Raw genomic sequence first — 19,244 nt, forward strand, 5'->3', positions numbered from 1 at the left:
ATGGTTTGTTAATCTTCATTACATACATCTGGCCACTACAAATTAATACTGGTACTGTCATGGAATCAGTCACAACATTTCTCACACAGGGAAGGCTGTCAGTTTTGTGTAGTCATTCATCAGTCCCCCATGCCTTAAACAATCCATGCAGGCACTAGTGCAGACATTGCTCATGTCTTGTCCTGCTCCCTGAGGAACAGATTCCTTGAGGTAGGAAAAAAGAGGAAGCCCATCTTCTTCTTCCTGCTCCACGAAGGCCTTTGTGGAGTGCACTTTGCACAAGACAACAGACAGTATTGGAGAGATGTTACAAAGTGGCTCCTGCTGCTTGTACAATAAGCCTTAACAAGGCACAGAAAATATCTAGCACATGATTTCTCAAGCGCTACCAGCTATTCTGTCTGCTGTTGTTTACACAGATAAGAAGTGTAGTTCAAACAACTGTACAAGAGAATCTCCCTTTTTCAGCAGTATGTGCGTGCTACAGCATGAATGTCTGGAATAAATGAGAGAGAGATTTACTTTGCCCTGCATTCACCAGGCAGCAAGCTAACAGTCCACATCTACAACTTGTGCTCTCTAGTGTGAGCTGCAGGAATGACATTTTGACTCTGAGTACTCTTCCTCAAGGGATTTGTCACCACACTTCCTTCTGCATCTTCAAATTCTTTCCAACTATTGTTTTCCTACTGCTGAGTTTTCTGTTGCAGTCTAGCAGCTCCTTTTCCTCAGACTAGCTGCAGCAGACACTGGTAGTTCTCCATTACATTTAGCTCTGCAGAGTCTATCATCCTGGACTGCCTAGAATTAAGGAAGAGGAATAAAAAAGTCTTTTACAAATCCTCTGTTTCTTCCACACATCTATGAACCAAATGAGTAACTAGGAAACAGCTGAGGAGACAAAACTTTGCCTTAGGCAAGCAAAAAAATAAAGCTTCCTTTGAGGATAAGAAAGAAGTAAGCTAAGTTGTATGATTAAATCATTTGTGGTGCTTCCTCTTTCTTATTCAGAATTCAGGATGTGCAGCTGAGGATAGCCTTGTACAGAAGCACTGTTATATCTCAAGTTCACAGGTTAACATGCCCGATCTGCCCCAAAGGTTCTGATCAAAGAGAAGAAAGGAAGATTTTTCACTGACTATAGTCTGTAACAGTTACATTCAGTTTTCTACATGACAGAAGTGCGTTGTTGCTATTTAGTGTCTCATACAAAATGAGGCTAGTTCTTAGACCAGGTTTGCCCCAGAAGTTAAAAACAAGAAGCAGGAGTACATGTGAGAATAATTCTGACCTTTGCTCAGTGTTTTAGACGAAGAGTCTCATCGCACCTCCCGAGGTGTGTTTTGAGGCTCAGCTGATATAACAGTGGGAACGCTTTTGAGAATTAGTCTAAATTTGACAACTGTCATAGTTATGTGCTCACATGCTCACAAAATATAAAGTGGAGATACAAAACAGTAACTTGACACAGGGATGCTAAGGAATTAGACCAATAATTGACAAATTTGCTTGACAAATCTGCTCTGAAGTAGTAAATAAATACTTAAGTACGCATGTGCTGCACCATACGCTTCATCAGTTGTGTCAGGACATCACTTCTACCAGTTTCCACTTTTAAATCCACACAGCTAATTAGCTGTAAAAGGAAGGCTGAGCTGCTGTCTGGAAGCACTGAAACCTTCCTGCATCACTATACAAACCTTGCTATGCCACAGCCTTTCCAGTTATAGATGCACTCAGTAAACTGTGTGTGACATTCTGCAGGTATTTCAACAGCAGAGAACTGATACAAAAGCATGCACTAGAAAGTCTATTCAGGTACGTGTACAGTCTCATGTGGTTTATGTCCTGTGATTTAAAGAAAATCCATCATAACAACACTAAGCCAATTTTTACATTGGAACAAATTCTAATAGACTTTTAGAAACATAAAATACTTGAAATGCTTCTTACTAGTTCTCAGAGACAACAGCATCTGTCCCATTTCTAGATCAGTTTGCTTTGAGAAATAACATCTTCAATTAAATTCAAAACCATTGAGAAACTGAGCCCCTAACTCAAAAACAGCCATTACCGGTTCACCTTCTATTTGGTTAGTTTATAAGGTGTCATAATTGTAACTACTAAAATCCCTGTAGAACTGGTTTGGTTTTTTTATACTTAACCACTTAACCAGGCCAGACAAGCCTGATCAAGAATTTGCAACTAAACCACCAGACATTCAAATCAGGTCCCGCTGAAGTAAACATATGAGACTGCTACACAATCCTTATGCAGGGATAGTGAAACCTGTACGCACAAAAGCTACTCAGTTATCTGTCTTTCTTAATACACTGAGAATTAAAATTTATTACCATAAGAATGCAGTGAAAGCTACATTAACTGCTGCCTTGAAACCGTCATTCACCTCCAGAGTTCTGATCCTGCTTAAGAGACCACTTAAGTTGTCCCCAACCCATGTGCTTTCAACTTTAACACAAATAATGAGCATAATTGATAGCACTGTTATATACTGATATCAAATTATACTTCCTCCCACAAGCAAATGATAAACTGTCTCTGTCCTCCTGTACAACAGAAGCTGAATGAAGCTAACAGTGCTGAAGTAACTTATCCAAGATCACCTATGGAAGTATCAAGAGCATGGGTGTTCAACGCTTCGGCTTGCCTGGGCCATACACTGAGTGAAGAGGAATCGTCTTGGACATCATACAAAATATATAATAGAGTTAATGTATGTAAATAACAAAACTTTATATATTTTTTTAAATTAAAACTTAAAAAATAGAGAGAAGCAAAAAATAAATCTATTTGACCTTGTTTTTGTGAAACCAGTGCATCAGAGTCGATAGACATTCAATAGATTCAATGAAGTGACTGCAATTCTTACTGAGTTCTCAAGGTGTTCATTGGGGATTTTTGATGAAATATTATTCTTCCTGTGATTCATCCTTGAAAACAGTTGTTCACGAAGGTGTATACTGCCAAGAAGCAATGACAGGAACGAGGTGTGATTGTGAAGTGACAGATATTTTTCTCTGTTAAGGTAGGTCTTATAAAAGTCTGGCAAAGAGACATAATCAAAATCTCTTTGAATTGAACGTCTGATTGCAAGTCTATACATCTCAGTTGAAAAAAGTGCAGATAATGTATTTATATTACATGAAAACAGAGTTGCAAATAGACCAAAAAATGGATGTTTTTCTGGGAAATCTTGAAACTATTCTCATATTCCTTTATCAAAACTGAAAGCAAAGTTGCATATTTTTCACTGTTCACAAGTCTGTGTTTAGCCAACACATCAAAATGTACAAAATTATTTGCCACCACTTGAGCTTGCCATAATTTAAGTTTCATTTCAAACACTGTTATGGTTGGGAACATAGAACAGGTAAGCTGATTTTCACCTTGAAGAAGCATGTTCAACTCGTTTAAATGAGCAGTCACATCCACTGAAAATGCTCAAACTGTGAGCAATTTTTCATCTTTGAGTTCTGGCACAAATTTTCCTTTTTCCATAAATGTCTTATTTTCTTATTGGAAATAATATGATCTTTTTAGAATTTTATTCTGACTTATTCGCCTTTCTTCAGAAAAGTAAATTATGTCTTCACAATCAGCATCCATACTTTTAAGAAACTCATGGAACTGGAGATCATTCAATCTATTGAAGTTTATGCAATTCACAGCTTTGGTAATGATTTGTATGATATCCATTTTACATAAATTGTATCTTGGATGTACAATGCAGTGATATTTCATCAAACGTGAGCTGCTGGTGGCATATGCTTCTTCTACTGATTTTATAAGTTACTCTTTTTTACTGACCATTGCTGGGGTACCATTAGTAGATATCTCTGATATTAGGACACATTTTATCTGCCACACTTTCCAAACATTGCTTACTAAGCTCACCACAGTAAATGATTTTGATCTCACTCAGATTTACTACCACTTAACTAGCTTTAATAACAGTCTGTTTGAGCTTCAATCTTTTAAAAAGGATTTTGTTGAGATGACAGACTTTTCAGTTCCTCTATTTTGTCTTTACCAAGCATTCTTTGATATGCATCAATTTTTTTCCAGATAATGTATTTTCAAACTATTATCTTTGAAAAGTAACAGAGCTTCCTTCCAAATGAGGCATACTGCCATATTATTTGCCTTGACAAAAGAAGAAAAAAAGTACTCATCCACCCATTTTTTGTTGAACACTCTTCCTTTATCCATAGTTTTTCTTTTTATGGGCTTTTTTACTTCTGAGATGCCACGAGGTAGGATGAAATATTAGTATCGGCAATCACTGCATTGTTCTCAACAAGCTGTACAAGTGCGTGCCACGTGCAGTATGCACAGGGTTCAGTGACACTGACTGTGTGTAAACCGCACGAGAGGAAGAATCAGCACTGCTCTGCTTCCTTCCCCTGGTTCCAGTCCAGACAGTGTTGACTGCACTGATGATTTGACTGTTGCAGAGCCATGAGTGCACACCCAGGACTGCACCACTGTGCTGGTAAAGGGCAGGGGGAGGGCTACATCGAGCTGTGTTCTAGGTTGCACGAGGCCCATGGGCCAGACAAGCCCGATCAAGAATTTGCAACAGAGTTTAGATAGCTTAAGTTCCAGCACTGTGTTTACCAGGCCACTTGGCTTCTATGAAGGTTTCCACTGAAATCTAGAACAGATTAAGTAGAAAACTGTTTTTCTTTATGGCTCACAGCCAGGCAAAGTTGTGCCTTGAGTTATCTACAATAGCAATTTTTGAATAAAAATTGTGTTAAAAATAGCACCAAGCTCAAAATTCTGGGTGGCTGAAATAGAGTTGGAAATATGCTAATCACAAAAACAACCTACAGCCCTCTAGGCATGTACTGAGTGCATGGCTAATACACACATGCATTATATTCCCATGATGTCTTACCTGGTGGAATTATCATTACAAAATTTGGGGAGAGACAAGGATGTGGTTCACAAAACTGCAATTCTGATCTTTCAGAAAAGCAAAGCCATTAATTTGCAGCGTTAACTTGTTTCCCAATCATCTTCTCATGTGGTTTTTGCTTTGACTCACTTAAATTATTTGCGTGCCTCCTGCATTTGTACTTTTGAAGTGATACTGCAGCACGATGATTGTTTTTACTCACATGCCTTTTATGTCCCTGCCCTCATTTCAAGCTTGATGCATCTGACTCATCAGCAAAGTGATCACATGCTTCTTCACATTGACGGTAAGGCAGGGTCATCTTGTCTACATATCTCCCTATGTGGCCTGCTGGGAAGTGTAGTGCTAAGAATAAAGACTGTGCATGAAATCTATGCATATTCATGATCTAAGTCTGCTAAATTTAAAACTCTGAATATTATCATCTTATCAGCACTTCGTATTTGTGAAATATGTAAGAACCCGCCCTCAGCAGAACAGCAGGTGACTTACATTGCTTCTAAATGTAACACTCATTGGTCTCCTACAATCTGGGACACTGAGCTCTGTCAAGTATCAGTTATGAAAACCTTGGAGAGGTAGAAACCCTTACATCCTGGCTGTCTTGATTAGGATTGCATTCTTGATTAGAAATATATGTTTTGCACTAATTTTGTCTTCTAGAAAGACCCCGAATCTTTCACTTAAGTAATGAGAGATTTTTCATCACATAGCCTTGTAAGTACTTCCAGTGTTTTAGAGGTGGGAATTGAAGAACAGGGAGACTGAGTTAACATTACACAGGACTTCAAGAAGAAGAGATACAATTTCTTATTGTCTTGGCTATGCAACCAGAGCACGCACTCCTCATACAGTTATGAATATCAGAGACAAAAACCAAGACCAACCGATGATCAGCCACATTCCCTGGAATAATTAAGATGCTGTACTAAGATGACCTGCATGGTCCAAGGGACTGCGAGGTCCATAGTCCTCCAAGGGACTATCACTCATCTGTACACTGAACATTAGAACATTCCTGAAAGTTGACAGGCAAACGACTAGCAGAAAGCAGTATTTTATAAACATCAACCTACTACACAGCTTTTTGATGCATTAGTACAGTATTGTGCATCATTATTAATATGTCAGTAAATCTGCTCCTTCTAATGCTTGTGATAGCATTTGTAGGTTTGATATCAAAATCTAAACTACAGCTGGCACTCCAACACGAACCAACAGCCTAGCTTCCTCTGAACTCTTTGGTTCTCAGTATCTTCATCTCTCCAAATTTGATGTGGGTTGCTGTTACAAGGGTTTAATAAAAAGGTAAGGCACAACACAGCCAAATTTATTTTTTTCATCAGATAGACTTTGAAAACCAAAACTATTTTTATTTGTAACAGTATAAATGCACATCACAGGACTGGATGTTCTTCAAAATGGTTTCATGTGATAAACAGACAAATTTGATAACAAAGAAAGGACATGTCTTCTAAATCTTCAGGAATCCTAAGACTATAGGAATACTTTCTGTAGGGATAGACCATAAAAACACAGATATATCTAAACTGCATGGAGACAGCAAGTCTATTTCCAGAGTTAAAAACTCCCTTCTGATCTTAAAAGGAATGCTTTTCCCTGACAAAATAATGAAGCATTTCATTAATGAGTCCTATCCAAGTTTATACAGAAGGTGATCCACTGATATGGTTTCATGTATTTTGTAGCTCAGCAGTCTGAATTCCCAGCAAGTCTCACACACCTCATATGTCAGATCTGGGTAAGCAGTGGGCAGATGAGCCATACATTTGCAGTAATTCCAGCATGTTTATATCCACATGCATACATCAGCTGTGCAACTAGCACACTGTAGGTTCAAAATACATACATTAGGAACCGCTGTATCTGATCTTTCCAGTTAATCCAGGGCACCTGGTTTCTCAGCCACTTTGGACTGAAATTGCACTTTCATTTGGAAACACCTACTGCTAGAAAGGTGCTCCAATTATTGCTGTATCCCTTCTGGTAATACCTGCCTGGCTTTTTACTCTGCTTAAAAATCTTCTACCCTGAGATGTATTTAGACAAATTTTGTTGAAGAGAAACCAGGAAAAGAGTTTTTCCAGAAACAAAATTAAATAAATAGTGATAGAGACTAAAATTCAAGTCTTCTATTTTGTTGGCAATTCTATTTTATTAGCAACGTGACAATGCTTTTAATCACCAGAAAGCACTAATATGTAAATCGTGCCTTGAAGATTATCTAGAAAATCTTACAACTCAGCTCTCTGTACTTGTTAAAGAAAGGAAAGAATAAATTTGATCACTGGAAATGCCATAGGGAAGAGAACAAGAAATACCAGTTCCAGAATTCCAGACACTTTTGAGTTCATAATAATATGTTGAAATATAGAATACCAACCACACAGCTCCTTGTATAATAGCTCAATTCCAGTTGATCCTCTTTTTACAAATAAGTATTTTTAAAAAAATTGGAAAAGTTATTTTTTACATCTACAGAATTCTCTTTTTGATATGCTGCAGAAACATACAGAAAACTTTACCTGGCATGACAGAGACTTGAGCATCAATTTCTAGAGCAAGTCTTATCAGCCAGCCACTGACTATGGTATGAATTGCTCTCTCTAAATATGTATATTTTTAAAATAGACTCAATGCTGCAAATGATTTTCATTGAATGACGCAACACTTTTTATAATACCTTTTGATGAATTTGTTGTAGCTGCTCTAACTACAGCTTTAATACCTGTAGTTTATTACTGCTAAGAACAAAACAAAACTACAGTAAAAGCACTGACTTACACACAGTGGTGGAAAAAGCTATAAAGGCTGGGATTGGTTCCTGCTCTCAGCTACCTGCACAATTGTTCGCCTTGAGGGTGCTCCTACACTAGGGACAGTTTGACAAGGCACATGCTTCCAGCTGGTTGCTCTTCACAATTCAGCATACTGAACTGAAGTTTGCTATTATTTGCTCACTTGGTACTAAGAAGCATTTTCTATTTCAGTGTATCCACCTCTACTTCATTGTTTTTCCTTTTTTTAATGAACGTCCATTATAGACACTTTGCAGCTAAAGCTTTTGAAGAATGTTACAGTTTAACATCACAAGCAAAACATATGCAATTAAACAAAATAAAGCAACTACTAAACGCTAATGAAAAGCAAGTAAAACCTAAACTCCTTACTGACCTCTCTAGAATTAAAAGAGGTGCTTGTCAAATTACCAACTTTTACCCATAGCAAACCAAACAGCTACTTTAGCATAAAGATTTATTTAGTATAAAGAGAGCTGAGCAGAGGACGAACCTTTTCTGCTCTTCCTTTAAGCCATCACGAGGCCTTACGTTCCCTGAGCAGCAACACCTGAACCGCCGGGCCCACGGGCCTAGCTAGGGCTGCTACCACAGCTGTAGGCAGACCTCACCCGCGCTGCGAAGGGCTAAGAGCAAGCCTCGCTCTGCCGCCGCCGTGCCCCTGAGGGGCGGCCACACAGGAGCGGCGCTGCGGCGGCTGCCGCGCATGACATCACCGCGCGCGGAGCCCATGCGCCGCCGGGCGTGGGGGCGTGCCGGGGCCGCGGCTGCCGCGCCCGCTGCCGCCAACAGGGAAGAGGATGGCGGAAAGCGAGGCCGAGACCCCCAGCACGCCCGGGGAGTTCGAGAGCAAGTACTTCGAGTACAATGGGGTGCGGCTGCCGCCCTTCTGCCGGGGGAAGATGGAGGAGATCGCTAATTTCCCGGTGAGGGACAGCGACGTCTGGATCGTCACCTACCCCAAGTCAGGTAGGCGGACCGAGCCCCGAGCGGGCGGCGAGCGGGAGCGCGCTGGGCCGGGAAGGAGGGCTGCGTCCAGGGCGGCCCCCGCGGGGGAGGTGGGGCCGGGGCCGCGGGGTAGGGCACCTGCCGGCGGGTAAAAGAAGCGCTGGAGACGAGCAGGGAACGAATACAACGCGCATTGTTCCTGACGTGACCGACAGATGTACCTGTCTGCTCCGCTGCCCCGCCATGCCGTCTCCCCGAACATGTGCCCCGAGTGCGCTGTGGCTGCGCCGGGTGGGCAGAGAGAGATCTGCACAGCCACTCGTGTGCGTTCCTACACTGAGCGCGTCCTGGGGCTGCTTCTCGTATCCTATTTCTCCTTTTCTTATCCTCCCTCGTTTCTGTGCAAAGGTGCTGAAGCCGAGCTGACGTGGGTACGGCGCTGTCTGCAGGGAGGCAGCAATATGGTAGCTCCGTAACCACCTGGTAACGCCAGCAGCAGCGAGCAGGTTCTTTACAAAGCCTGTTCCTGAGTGACTGCCCAGCAATAGGATGATCTCTTTCTAGAAAATTCAAAGTCAGCTGAAGGTGCCCGATATTAGCTCTGTAAATACCCCCATGACACTCATCGATATCACGGGTTACTGACCAGATGTGATTATTTTGCTGCTTATTGCAAAAATGGTTCATTTCTATTTTCCCTTGGTGTGCCGTTTCAGAAGGATGCACATTTGCAAAAATGCAGCATCTGTTACATTACTGTTTCTAAAGGAGTTTGAAATGTTTGCCTTCACTTTTATTTTTTTGTAGTTCATTACTAATGATGCTCTTAAAGACTGTCTGGAGCTTGATGGATGCTTCCAATAGAGCATGGGGACAATTTATAGGCTGGTGGGTAGAAACTCAAATTCTAGGATTATGTGGAGACAGCTACACAGTTACTGTTCTTTTAAAGACATATTTAGCAAGTAGGATGCAGAAAGAACACAGATCTTTCAGTTTAAAAATTTCTGTTTTGTGAAGCTGGGTTCCTGTGCTAGTACAGCACTGGACTTGGCACATTGCTACATATCCTCAGCTAACCTCAGTTTTCAGGCACAAAAGAGCTGTGATACAGCACCTATCAATAGATTAGTTCTGATGGCTATGCAATTGGCTGTGTGAAATAAGCTTGCAGAATCAAGTAGGATTTACTATTATTTTATGAATATAGCAGGTCTCTTGTGTCACCCTGAGATCAGTGACAGGCACCTGGTTACTTACAGAGCTGGAGGATGACAAGAGAGTAACTAATAGGCAGCCTGTAAGTGAAGGAAAATGAAGACTGAGAGCTGGATACTCCAGCTGAAGGTACAGTGCTGTGGGGAGGAGGTGGAAGGGCAGCCTCAGAATGAAAATAGATGCCATAGTATTTTACTTTCCAGGAAATAGGATATTTAGAGTGAGTCTTGAAGAATCTGATGTTCTTGTCATGGGGGTAGGCTCTCAAACACAGCCATAATATCTGCAGTCTCCAGGAGAAAACAGTTCACCTTCAAATGGCCTGAGTTCTTTTGTAACTCTTGAGACTTGTGTTGTCTGCTGATCTTAACATGACATGCAGCTCAGTGCCTTACTTAAGGTTTCTGAGTCAACTGTGAAAGGGTCTGCTCTCTGTGGACAGGATTGTCACCAGATGTTAAGATAGTCCTGATATTATTTCTCACTGATCACACGAGGTCATGCAGAACATCTGCAGCAAAGCTAGAAATTAAATCCAGAACTCCATATTTTTCTCTGTTACCTTAACTGCAGCTCCATCTTCCTGTCTCTCAGAAGCACTCAGTTAATATCTCTATCTAAACTGGAGATGATCAGAATTTCTGTAATCAAAAAGTCATTTTACAAAACATACTTTGTGCACAAAATATAGTAATTTGGGGGGAGATACTCTCATTCTTGGTGAATCTTTAAATGTCAAGCATGGTTGGAATCATGTTCCTAGTTTCTGTTAATAAACTGCATTTGTACGCAATTTCAATAATTTTGACACCAGAATTTTAAGAAAGGAAGAATGTACCAATTTCAGATCAGATTCAGATTTCAGTTGAATGGAAAACTTTTATTATGAAAATAAATTTTCTTTATTATTCCACCAGATTTCTGCCTGCTCAAATTGTGGAAGGAATATGCTAACAAGCCCTTCTGATAAATGTGGCAGACCAGAGTTCCTACCTCTTACTGAACCCTGTAATATCAAAAGGCCCTGTCAGTAACTGTTGAGTGTGTACTGATTTATCTGGGAAAAAAAAAAAGTAAAAATACACAAGTGGCTTATGGTCTGTGTTTCTAGTGGGCCAGAACTGCTTCAGTACTCCTAGTGACTGATGAAGAAGCATGTGTGCCATTTTTCAGACATGCTGTGAAGCACTAGATGAGTCTGCCTTAAACGGGAGATGGAAATAATGCTTGGAAATAATTATTGGCAAGTTGGGAGTGACCCAGGAAAAAGCTGGTCCAATAATGGCGGAAAATTGAATGTCCCAGTGGCTTTACTGGGAGTAATGCGATAAGCTTAATGGAAAATTACTCTGCTTTAATGTAATTTCCACTGATGGAGGCCTGAATAATGATATTCCTTGTATCATTAATTAATCCTAACACCTGCATCCAATCAATGGTAACAACTTTTGGTAGCTGCTGGACTGGGAAAAACTTGTATATAAAATTCTGAGATTTATGGTAGCTGCAAGTGTATAGTAATATTGTTTTGTATAGCACTAAATAAATGGATCTCGCACAGCAGATCATCTCACAGTTGAGATGCAGTGTTCCAGAGGAAGTATGCTTTACATCTATAATAACTTTCCTTTAACCTTCTGTAGAGTGAATACCCTGAAAGAATAGTAGCCACATGATATAATGAAGATAGACAATATATTTTTGTATGGCTTATCCAGATGGTATAAACATAACCAGTATATTAGGAAGGGCTCACCTGAAACTCCACACAGGAGAGATCTCTAACAAGAGATCCTTCCCCAGTGGTGGTCAGCCCTTAAATGGGGTCTGGGAGAGGTGGAGCTAGTCTCCACTCCTGGTCACACAGGTGCATTGCCTTCACGTGTGTTCCTGTGGCTGACTCAGTGCTCGCCTCGGGTGATCAATCAGTGATTCAGGCCATGATTCAACAGTTCTTATGCACCCTCTTCTCCTATGGATTTTTTATACCTTACTTGAAAATTAACACTTTTCTCTGTGACCTTAATGAACTAAAAAATTAATAAACGAGCAAGTTCTTTTGTGGAATTTCCTTATTGACCTGTGGCTAAGAGTTAGTCTGTCTACTGGTTAAGGTAAATGATTCCAGTGGAATTAAATCAGCACGTAAAATATGGTATTGACTCAAGGTTCACTTAGGTTTTTTGCCATGTCTTATGATGCCAATGTCTGACTGTACATGATCTGTCCATTTGCTTTGCTCCTAAGTGGTATGCGGTGGCTAGCTTTGTTAATATTGTATTTGTCCTGAAGCAACGTGCATTGTGCCTTCTTGGGTCAAAGCCCACATATTGATGCCTTTTACAAAATTGACAATTTGTTAAAGTGAACTATTTACATTATTAACAGAGCTGTCTCTCCAGTGTTGACTATTTTGCCAAATAATTTTCTGGAGTCTTGTGGAAGACATTAGCTTAAAGTCCAGTCAGTTTGTGAGGACTCTTCTGACTCACTGACTGGTGGGGAATACAACTGCTGGATATGGTCTTCACCTGTCTGCAGGTCCGTGTCTTTATAGATAGCATTTTGAATTTTCCTTGCAGTTCTAGGTTCCTATAACCACTCAATGACTTGAGAGAATATGATGGCTGACTGTAGGCCTTTGGCTAATAGTGAGTTCGCAGATCAGTTCAAGGATGACTTTCCTGGGTGTATGTTCTTATCTTTCAAATTCTTGCTTAACACTTATTATCACTCTTGCATGAAGTGAACCAGAAAAAGTTTGAGTTGTCCATTATTTCTTTTTCTTAAAATAAATCTGGATGTACAGAAGAAGGTTGTGTTTTGCATTGTATCTGTTGATAAGTGTGTTGCACGTATCACTGATTTTCTGCCTGCTCCAATTGCCCATTCCTCACCCACTGCGTGCATACCATTTGCTTAACCTCTTCTGTTTCCCATGCTTCTGAATGCAGCACCTTCTCTTGCTTGGACACTGCTAACTCTGAGTGGGAGGAGCTCAGTTTATTGTATTATCCATTACTTTTCTCTTGTCAAGTATTGGTGCTCTGTCTACGTTTTTCCAGAGCCTGTTTCCCTCATAACAAAATCTCTATTATTCTTTCCATGCCAGGGTCCCTATGCATCCTGTGTTGTTAGTGGTGGTATTTTTTATTTTATTTTTTCCAGTTATAGGGGGAAGCTCTTTGATCCACTGACAGTGAAAACAGTGAAGGAAGACTCTGGGCAGTGAACCAGATATAGAGCATTCAGTGTAAGCCCTGCTTTTCTCACCTAATTCTCCACATAAAATTAGCAAATTTCTCCACACAAGCATCTAGAACACTTTATTAGACTCAGCGCTCAAGCTATTACACTTGGGAGAGAAGAGATATAGCTGCATATACTCTGGCTGTGAGATTTGTTCAGGGACTTCTTATCTCTGGTCACTTGTTTCTTCCCCTTCACTTTAACTGTCTGTGAGACTGTGTTATAAAAATAGTTTGGAAAAATGTCTCCATTTAATATACTGTAAAGAAGATGTAGCAGATGAATATACTTTGTGTGGAAATCTTTGTCTTGTGCTTGTTGTCCTCAGATGATACAATTTCTTGGCAGGGTTTTTAGACACTTAGCTGAACCAGAAACCAGTCTTGCAGGTTGCGTGTTACTGTACTGAACAAAAGCACCCTTATTCAACATAGAGAGTATTATTCCTTGACTAGAATTACATGTTTCCACATAAACTGTGCTTGCAGGTGCATCCTACACTCTGTGTGTATTTATCCCACCAGCTAATGTTTCTGCAGTTACCTGCCATAGCAATCAGCGAGTAGGTGACAGATCCACACAGAGCTGCAATGGTTGCATGTTATGTCAGGGAATCACAGCATGTGTCCTCCTGCCTACCCATGAGCACACCCAGCTGTGGCCTGGTAAGCTGTACTGTGGAGTCCTGCCTTACTGCCTAACTAGCAAATGTGTTCCAGTTGCTGTCCCACAGTGTGGCAGACTGACAAACCTGAGCATGAGGAACCTGATTCTTCCCACCTACCCAGACATGCACAGACCTGACACTGCTGACAGTCAGTCCTGATTGAAGGAGAGGGAATAGCCCTGTCTATGGGACTTTATAGACTGAGAGCTGTCAGCTGCAGGGAAGTCAGATATAGCTGCAGTGGATTGCAGAAGTTTACCCTAGCTTATGGCAGGGCTGAGAAAGCCTTATGCTGAAGATCCTCAGGGAACAAGGGCCCTCTGTGTGGATGTTTGTGCTAAATTAATTGATTAGCCTTAGTTTACAGTGTTCTTAGAAGGAATTCTTCTCAAGAATTTTGTTGTTATAGGAGGACTGCTCTGAAAGTAATGTCTTCTGTTTTATACTGGCCCACAATATCAAAGGCAGGTGGTGGTGATATGGCAGTAGTGGTTGAGCCTTCCTGCCAATATCCTGTTAGGTTTTATTGCCATTTGACAGATGGCACCAAAAGGACTGTGTGACAAAATGGCATCTGACACGGAAGTACTGATGAAATAAAGGTTTGTCATTGAATTCCTCCTTGCAGAAAAAAATGTCACCCATTGAGATTCTTCAATGCTGAATGTTTATGGAAACCAAACAGTGGCTGTGAGCACAGTGAGGTGGTGGATGGTACATTACAGCAGTGCCAGCACTGACAGAGGGTTACCTCTGCTGGTGCAGATTTAGATGAGCGTAGCTTGCAGGCTTTTGCTTGCTGGCAAAAATGCATAGCTAATGATGGTGACTATGTTGAAGAATAGTGTTTTGTAGCAGAGAATTTGCTCTGTCAAGTAGGGATATTGTGCCCTTTGTTTCTGTTGTAGTATCAATGGAAAGAAATAGAAGGCATTACTTTTGGAGCAGCCTACATATTTGTTTAACAAGTTTATCCTCTTGCAGAATAGCTGGACTATGCTATTCTGGTTTTATAGTCCTCTTCTCTATGTGAGATTTTGGTGCTTTGAGTTTAATCAGTTTTCATCTAAGGAGTGAATTTGAATGTTACTAGCCTGGAGACATACCTCAAGAAGTCACAAAATTGACTTAAAAATCAAGAGGTACACTTAGGATTCCTTACCTTTGCCCTGTGGTTTGTGAGACAATATTACATGCACTCAGAAGTCACAGGAAAGAACTTGAGAAGATAACTGGCCTCTGTCAGTTTTGTGAATGTGGATGAACAAATTAATGTCTTAGAAATCAGAATGGTAGTACTATTTCTCTGTTCCAATAATGTCATGGTTATTCAATATCTCCATCTTGGGTAATCGTAAAGCTCAAGTATCATATACACCTTTAATACATTGTGAAGGTGCCTCATTTCTCATACCACTTGACAGAAAAGAATTCAATTGTGCAAACTGAAAAAGGATCAGCAAACTGTGTTGGGTGATAGAGATACTTTATGTGAGATGTCTTGTTTGAGGCTGATGTATAAGGTTCATATTTGAAGTTGATTTCACGCTCTTGGTTTTTGGTGACGCAAATCTTGTTCTTTTCAACTACTGGAAGAGTAAATACTCTCTTCTCAAATGCGCTCAATTGAGGACCACCCAGGTGCAGAAAGTGAAACTTGTACACCAGTGTTTGTAGGGGTTAGGGCCTTTGGATTCTTGTACTTTGAAAGCCCTTTTGAAATGGGATTATCTTTTGTTCAATGTGTGTGTAGCTCAAGATAGCATCTGCTACTGACTCAGTCCCAAGTGTCACTAGGCAAAGAAATAATAAAGACTTCATATAACAAGGAATTGAAGACAACTGAAAGTTTGCCACTGATGTGGTTGACTTGATTTCAGTGGGAGTGGAAATGAATAGGTTCTTAAGAGCCTACAGCAGGAAATAAAGGTGGAGAGGAAAAATCTGTCATTAAGGAAAAGTTGTTCTATCTAGCTATAAATGTTTCTCTCATGAGCCATATATCAAGACAGTGAAGAGGTGTTATTGGAGACAGAACAAATGATTCAGAAGAGGAAGAATTCTCTTGTTACCTAATAGGTATTGTTTGGTCTCCTGCAAATGTAGTATAATTGCCTCCCTGCTGTGAAGCAGCACAAAACTCCAGCAATTTGCTTTGTGACAGCTGGCTCAGGAAAAAAAAATAAACGAAATAAAGATTTTACCCCGAGTAAAGTATGTATTCTGGACATAAGTGAAATCAGCATTGACTGGTTTAGATGAAAATGACCTCAAAACTTGAAGAATTAGGAAATTATGTAAATCAGTGAAATCAAACAGCCAGTCATTCTCATTTTGTGTTAATATTCATCTTGCATAGTGAAGATGTTAATGAAATGAAGCAAAATGCTTGAACATTGGGCTGAATTGGATTAAGCACACATGACTCCTCATTCTTGCTATGCAGGCTTTTAATAAATGACTTTTCTCTTATCCCTACTAATTCCACTAAAATGAACACCCTGTACTGAGGTGAAGAAACTACCCCCTGTATTGAACTCATCAGAAGTGATGCAGAGTTTGGTATATTGGACATTTGTTATAACTTCTCTAGAGGTTCTGTGACTTTGCAGAAGTCATTCAGTCTTTTCGTTTGCATTTTCCATTTGAGGTATATGGATGTATTTCATCTCTGACAAAAAGTGTCATCTACTGTCCATATTTTTATAGAAAATCTAGCAAACCATGTCCCTAAATTGGCAGTAAGCATCTAGGTAGTAAAGTTGGGCGCATAAGTATATACCAGTATTTGGGAATGTTTTGTTGTGCATTCTGTTTCACTGTTGGTGGATTATTTATTCTTATTATTAGTGTTATTTTGGGAGGGGGCAACAAGCAAAGCATCAATTACATGAAGCACCCAGCATGTCATCACTTTTACCCTATTCAAAATTTCTGCAACACTTTGGGGAATCCAAAGAGATAGAGCTTAAGAGCTGGAAGAATCATGGTTCTATATATCGAAGTCCTTTACAGACTACTACAGAATAAATAGACCATTTATGTCATATACTAATCCTGTAACATATTGCACATTCAGTAGCAAGAAAAATTTGTGGCTGTGTGTGAGCAGACAAGACAGCACAGCAGAAGAAACACTGTCTTTATACTATTTCAGTCAAATGAGACTGTATGCTTACAAGACCCACTGTGGAGAGAACGAGGTGTACTGAGGAATGTCAGGAAAGGAAGCGTATAGAGGACTGTAAGTGTGAAAGAAAATTTTAGCTAGCTGAGGCAGTGGCTGGGATAGTTAAAGATGAAAAGAATAAGCACTGGAGAAACAATTAAGCAGAGATTTTATTTATTATTATTTTTAATTTTTTTACTAGATACCAAAACACATCTATAATTTTGAAAATGCAGCTGATTTAATATGCTTTTACCTACCCATCATTTATGGTTCAGGATGTGAAAGACATCATCCAACAGAAGGCTGCAAGTTCTCAATGGTGTGTAATTACATTAGATCACCATATGAGATATAGACAGTGGAGTGGAATTAGCCCTTTGCTGTGTCCAAGTATGTAAGTAATAAATTCATCCAAGCCAACAAAATGAGACAAGTTTGAAGCAAGTGAAATGAGACACATTCAGAAGATAAACACTGAATGTATACACAGCAGTCAAGATTGATCAGTACATTGGCTGCTGTGAAGTGGCTTGTTGGTGTAAGGCAATCATAAACTCAGGTTAACCATCCAGATAAAAGCCTGTTTACTGCTGCTGCCAGAGTAGCACAGAACAGCTACAGACATTGCTAAAATTGGATTTCTTTATGCATATATAGCTGAAGTGCACATTAATAACGATTAATGTGAGTTTCTATCAGACATACTGTGCTCTCTTCAAAGATTTTGAGTAACCTGCAGTGACACAGATAGGTAGGTGCCCGTTTGTACTTTCAATTACATTTATTTCCATTTCTGATGATGAGGAGCACTAACAGAAATAAAACAGAAATGACTATAGCTTGCCTAGAACTGCTGTTCTGTAGTTCAGCATGCAGAAGAAATGACAGTGTGTTAAATATGACTGGGGGCGTGGGTACCATGCAAGCAATGATTTTGCTCAGGGTAGCTCTTCTGATGGGCAGCTATAATTTGAGGGGGATTCTGTTTAACATCAAGTGGTTTATTCCTTGGTCATATACTAGCTGACTAAAGAGGCTACATATTCTCATGCATATATTAAAAATGTTTATTGAAATTCCAAAAGAGCAGCACGCTTCTTTTCCATTTTTTTTTCATGTCTCATATCTGCAGTGTTTTCACATAATACTATTGGTGCACTGCCTTCTTGTGGTTTAACCACCTAATATGTGCAAATATCGATAAATGTGTAGGCATGTTTTTTGTAACAGTTTTCCTGGAAGGGATTGAAACCAAGACACAGAATTGAATTTAGGTTTACTGTGCAACTCTGAATGCCAACCAAGGCACTTCAGGAGGTGACAGACATGCTCCAAAATGTGCTTATAGTAGGGGAAGGAAACAGATTCACAACAGAAGGTTATGCGAACAATTACAGTGCAGGTTTCTAGTGTGGATGCCCCATTGCCTCCTGCCTTCAGATCCTATTTCAATCAGCAGAGCTCACTGTGCTGCTCTATGTTTAATCACAGACAGTACTGCAACATTGTAGAACAGGACAAAGTCCTATGGTTGTCCTAAGAAATCAGTGGCTTTAAGGATAACTAAGCACTTCTCTCTAACTTAATGAATTTTAAAACAGTGACTTCTCATTACAGGTGATATCCTTTGGTTCAGTGTTGTCACTCGGGTGAAAATGGAGGGAAATGAGACCCAGTGCAGGGGGCGTACTGCTGGAGACTAAGATGAGCTCCTGCTGGGATAATGTATAGAGCAGTTTGGGCATGTTTTTCATATAGGGAATGAGGCTACTAGAGGAAGCAGCAGGGCAGGATACAAGTGAGGTAAGACTGCGGTAAGGACATGCACCTTCATGTGTATGCTCTAGAGAAAACATAGGATTTGAAAATGTAGTAATACATCATTGGCACATCACTGCAAGGAAATATGAGTGCTAGTCTATGTGGCCACTGTTTGCCAGATAATCTCCTGATGTTTGAGATGGGATCTGCCCTGTAGCATATGTCAGCCAACTAAAAGCACCCTTTTCACTGTGAATTGCTGTCCTGGTGAACCTACCCTTTGATATGACTGCATGAGTTGACATACTCATATACACTGTTATGAAAGGAGCTGTCTCTCTGTATCATGAGGATTTTCAAAGAGTGAAGTCCAGGGAAAAAGAGTAACAACTGAATGTACCAGGTTGACTTCTGACCTGGTCAACCTTGAGTAAGTTTGGAAAGGGGTAAGAGGGATGTAATTCTGTC

General features: G+C 40.1%; 1 protein-coding gene across 2 annotated transcripts in view; it reads left to right on the forward strand.

Moving 5' to 3' along the window:
* Nucleotides 1–8,513: 8,513 nt before the first annotated feature.
* The window catches only part of SULT4A1 (sulfotransferase family 4A member 1), a 30,526-nt gene continuing 19,795 nt past the window's right edge, over nucleotides 8,514–19,244 (forward strand). For both annotated transcript variants that reach the window (XR_010622547.1, XM_065742415.1), the window contains exon 1: nucleotides 8,514–8,730. Coding sequence is in view for 1 of the 2 variants with exons in the window: in XM_065742415.1 (XP_065598487.1) it covers nucleotides 8,562–8,730 (169 nt within the window). In the remaining variant the exon portion in view is untranslated. The remainder of the gene's footprint in view (nucleotides 8,731–19,244) is intronic.

This window comes from Cyrtonyx montezumae, unplaced genomic scaffold, assembly GCF_038088225.1.
Source record: "Cyrtonyx montezumae isolate F1298 unplaced genomic scaffold, pur_monq_1.0 scaffold_3, whole genome shotgun sequence".
Lineage (NCBI taxonomy): Eukaryota > Metazoa > Chordata > Aves > Galliformes > Odontophoridae > Cyrtonyx > Cyrtonyx montezumae.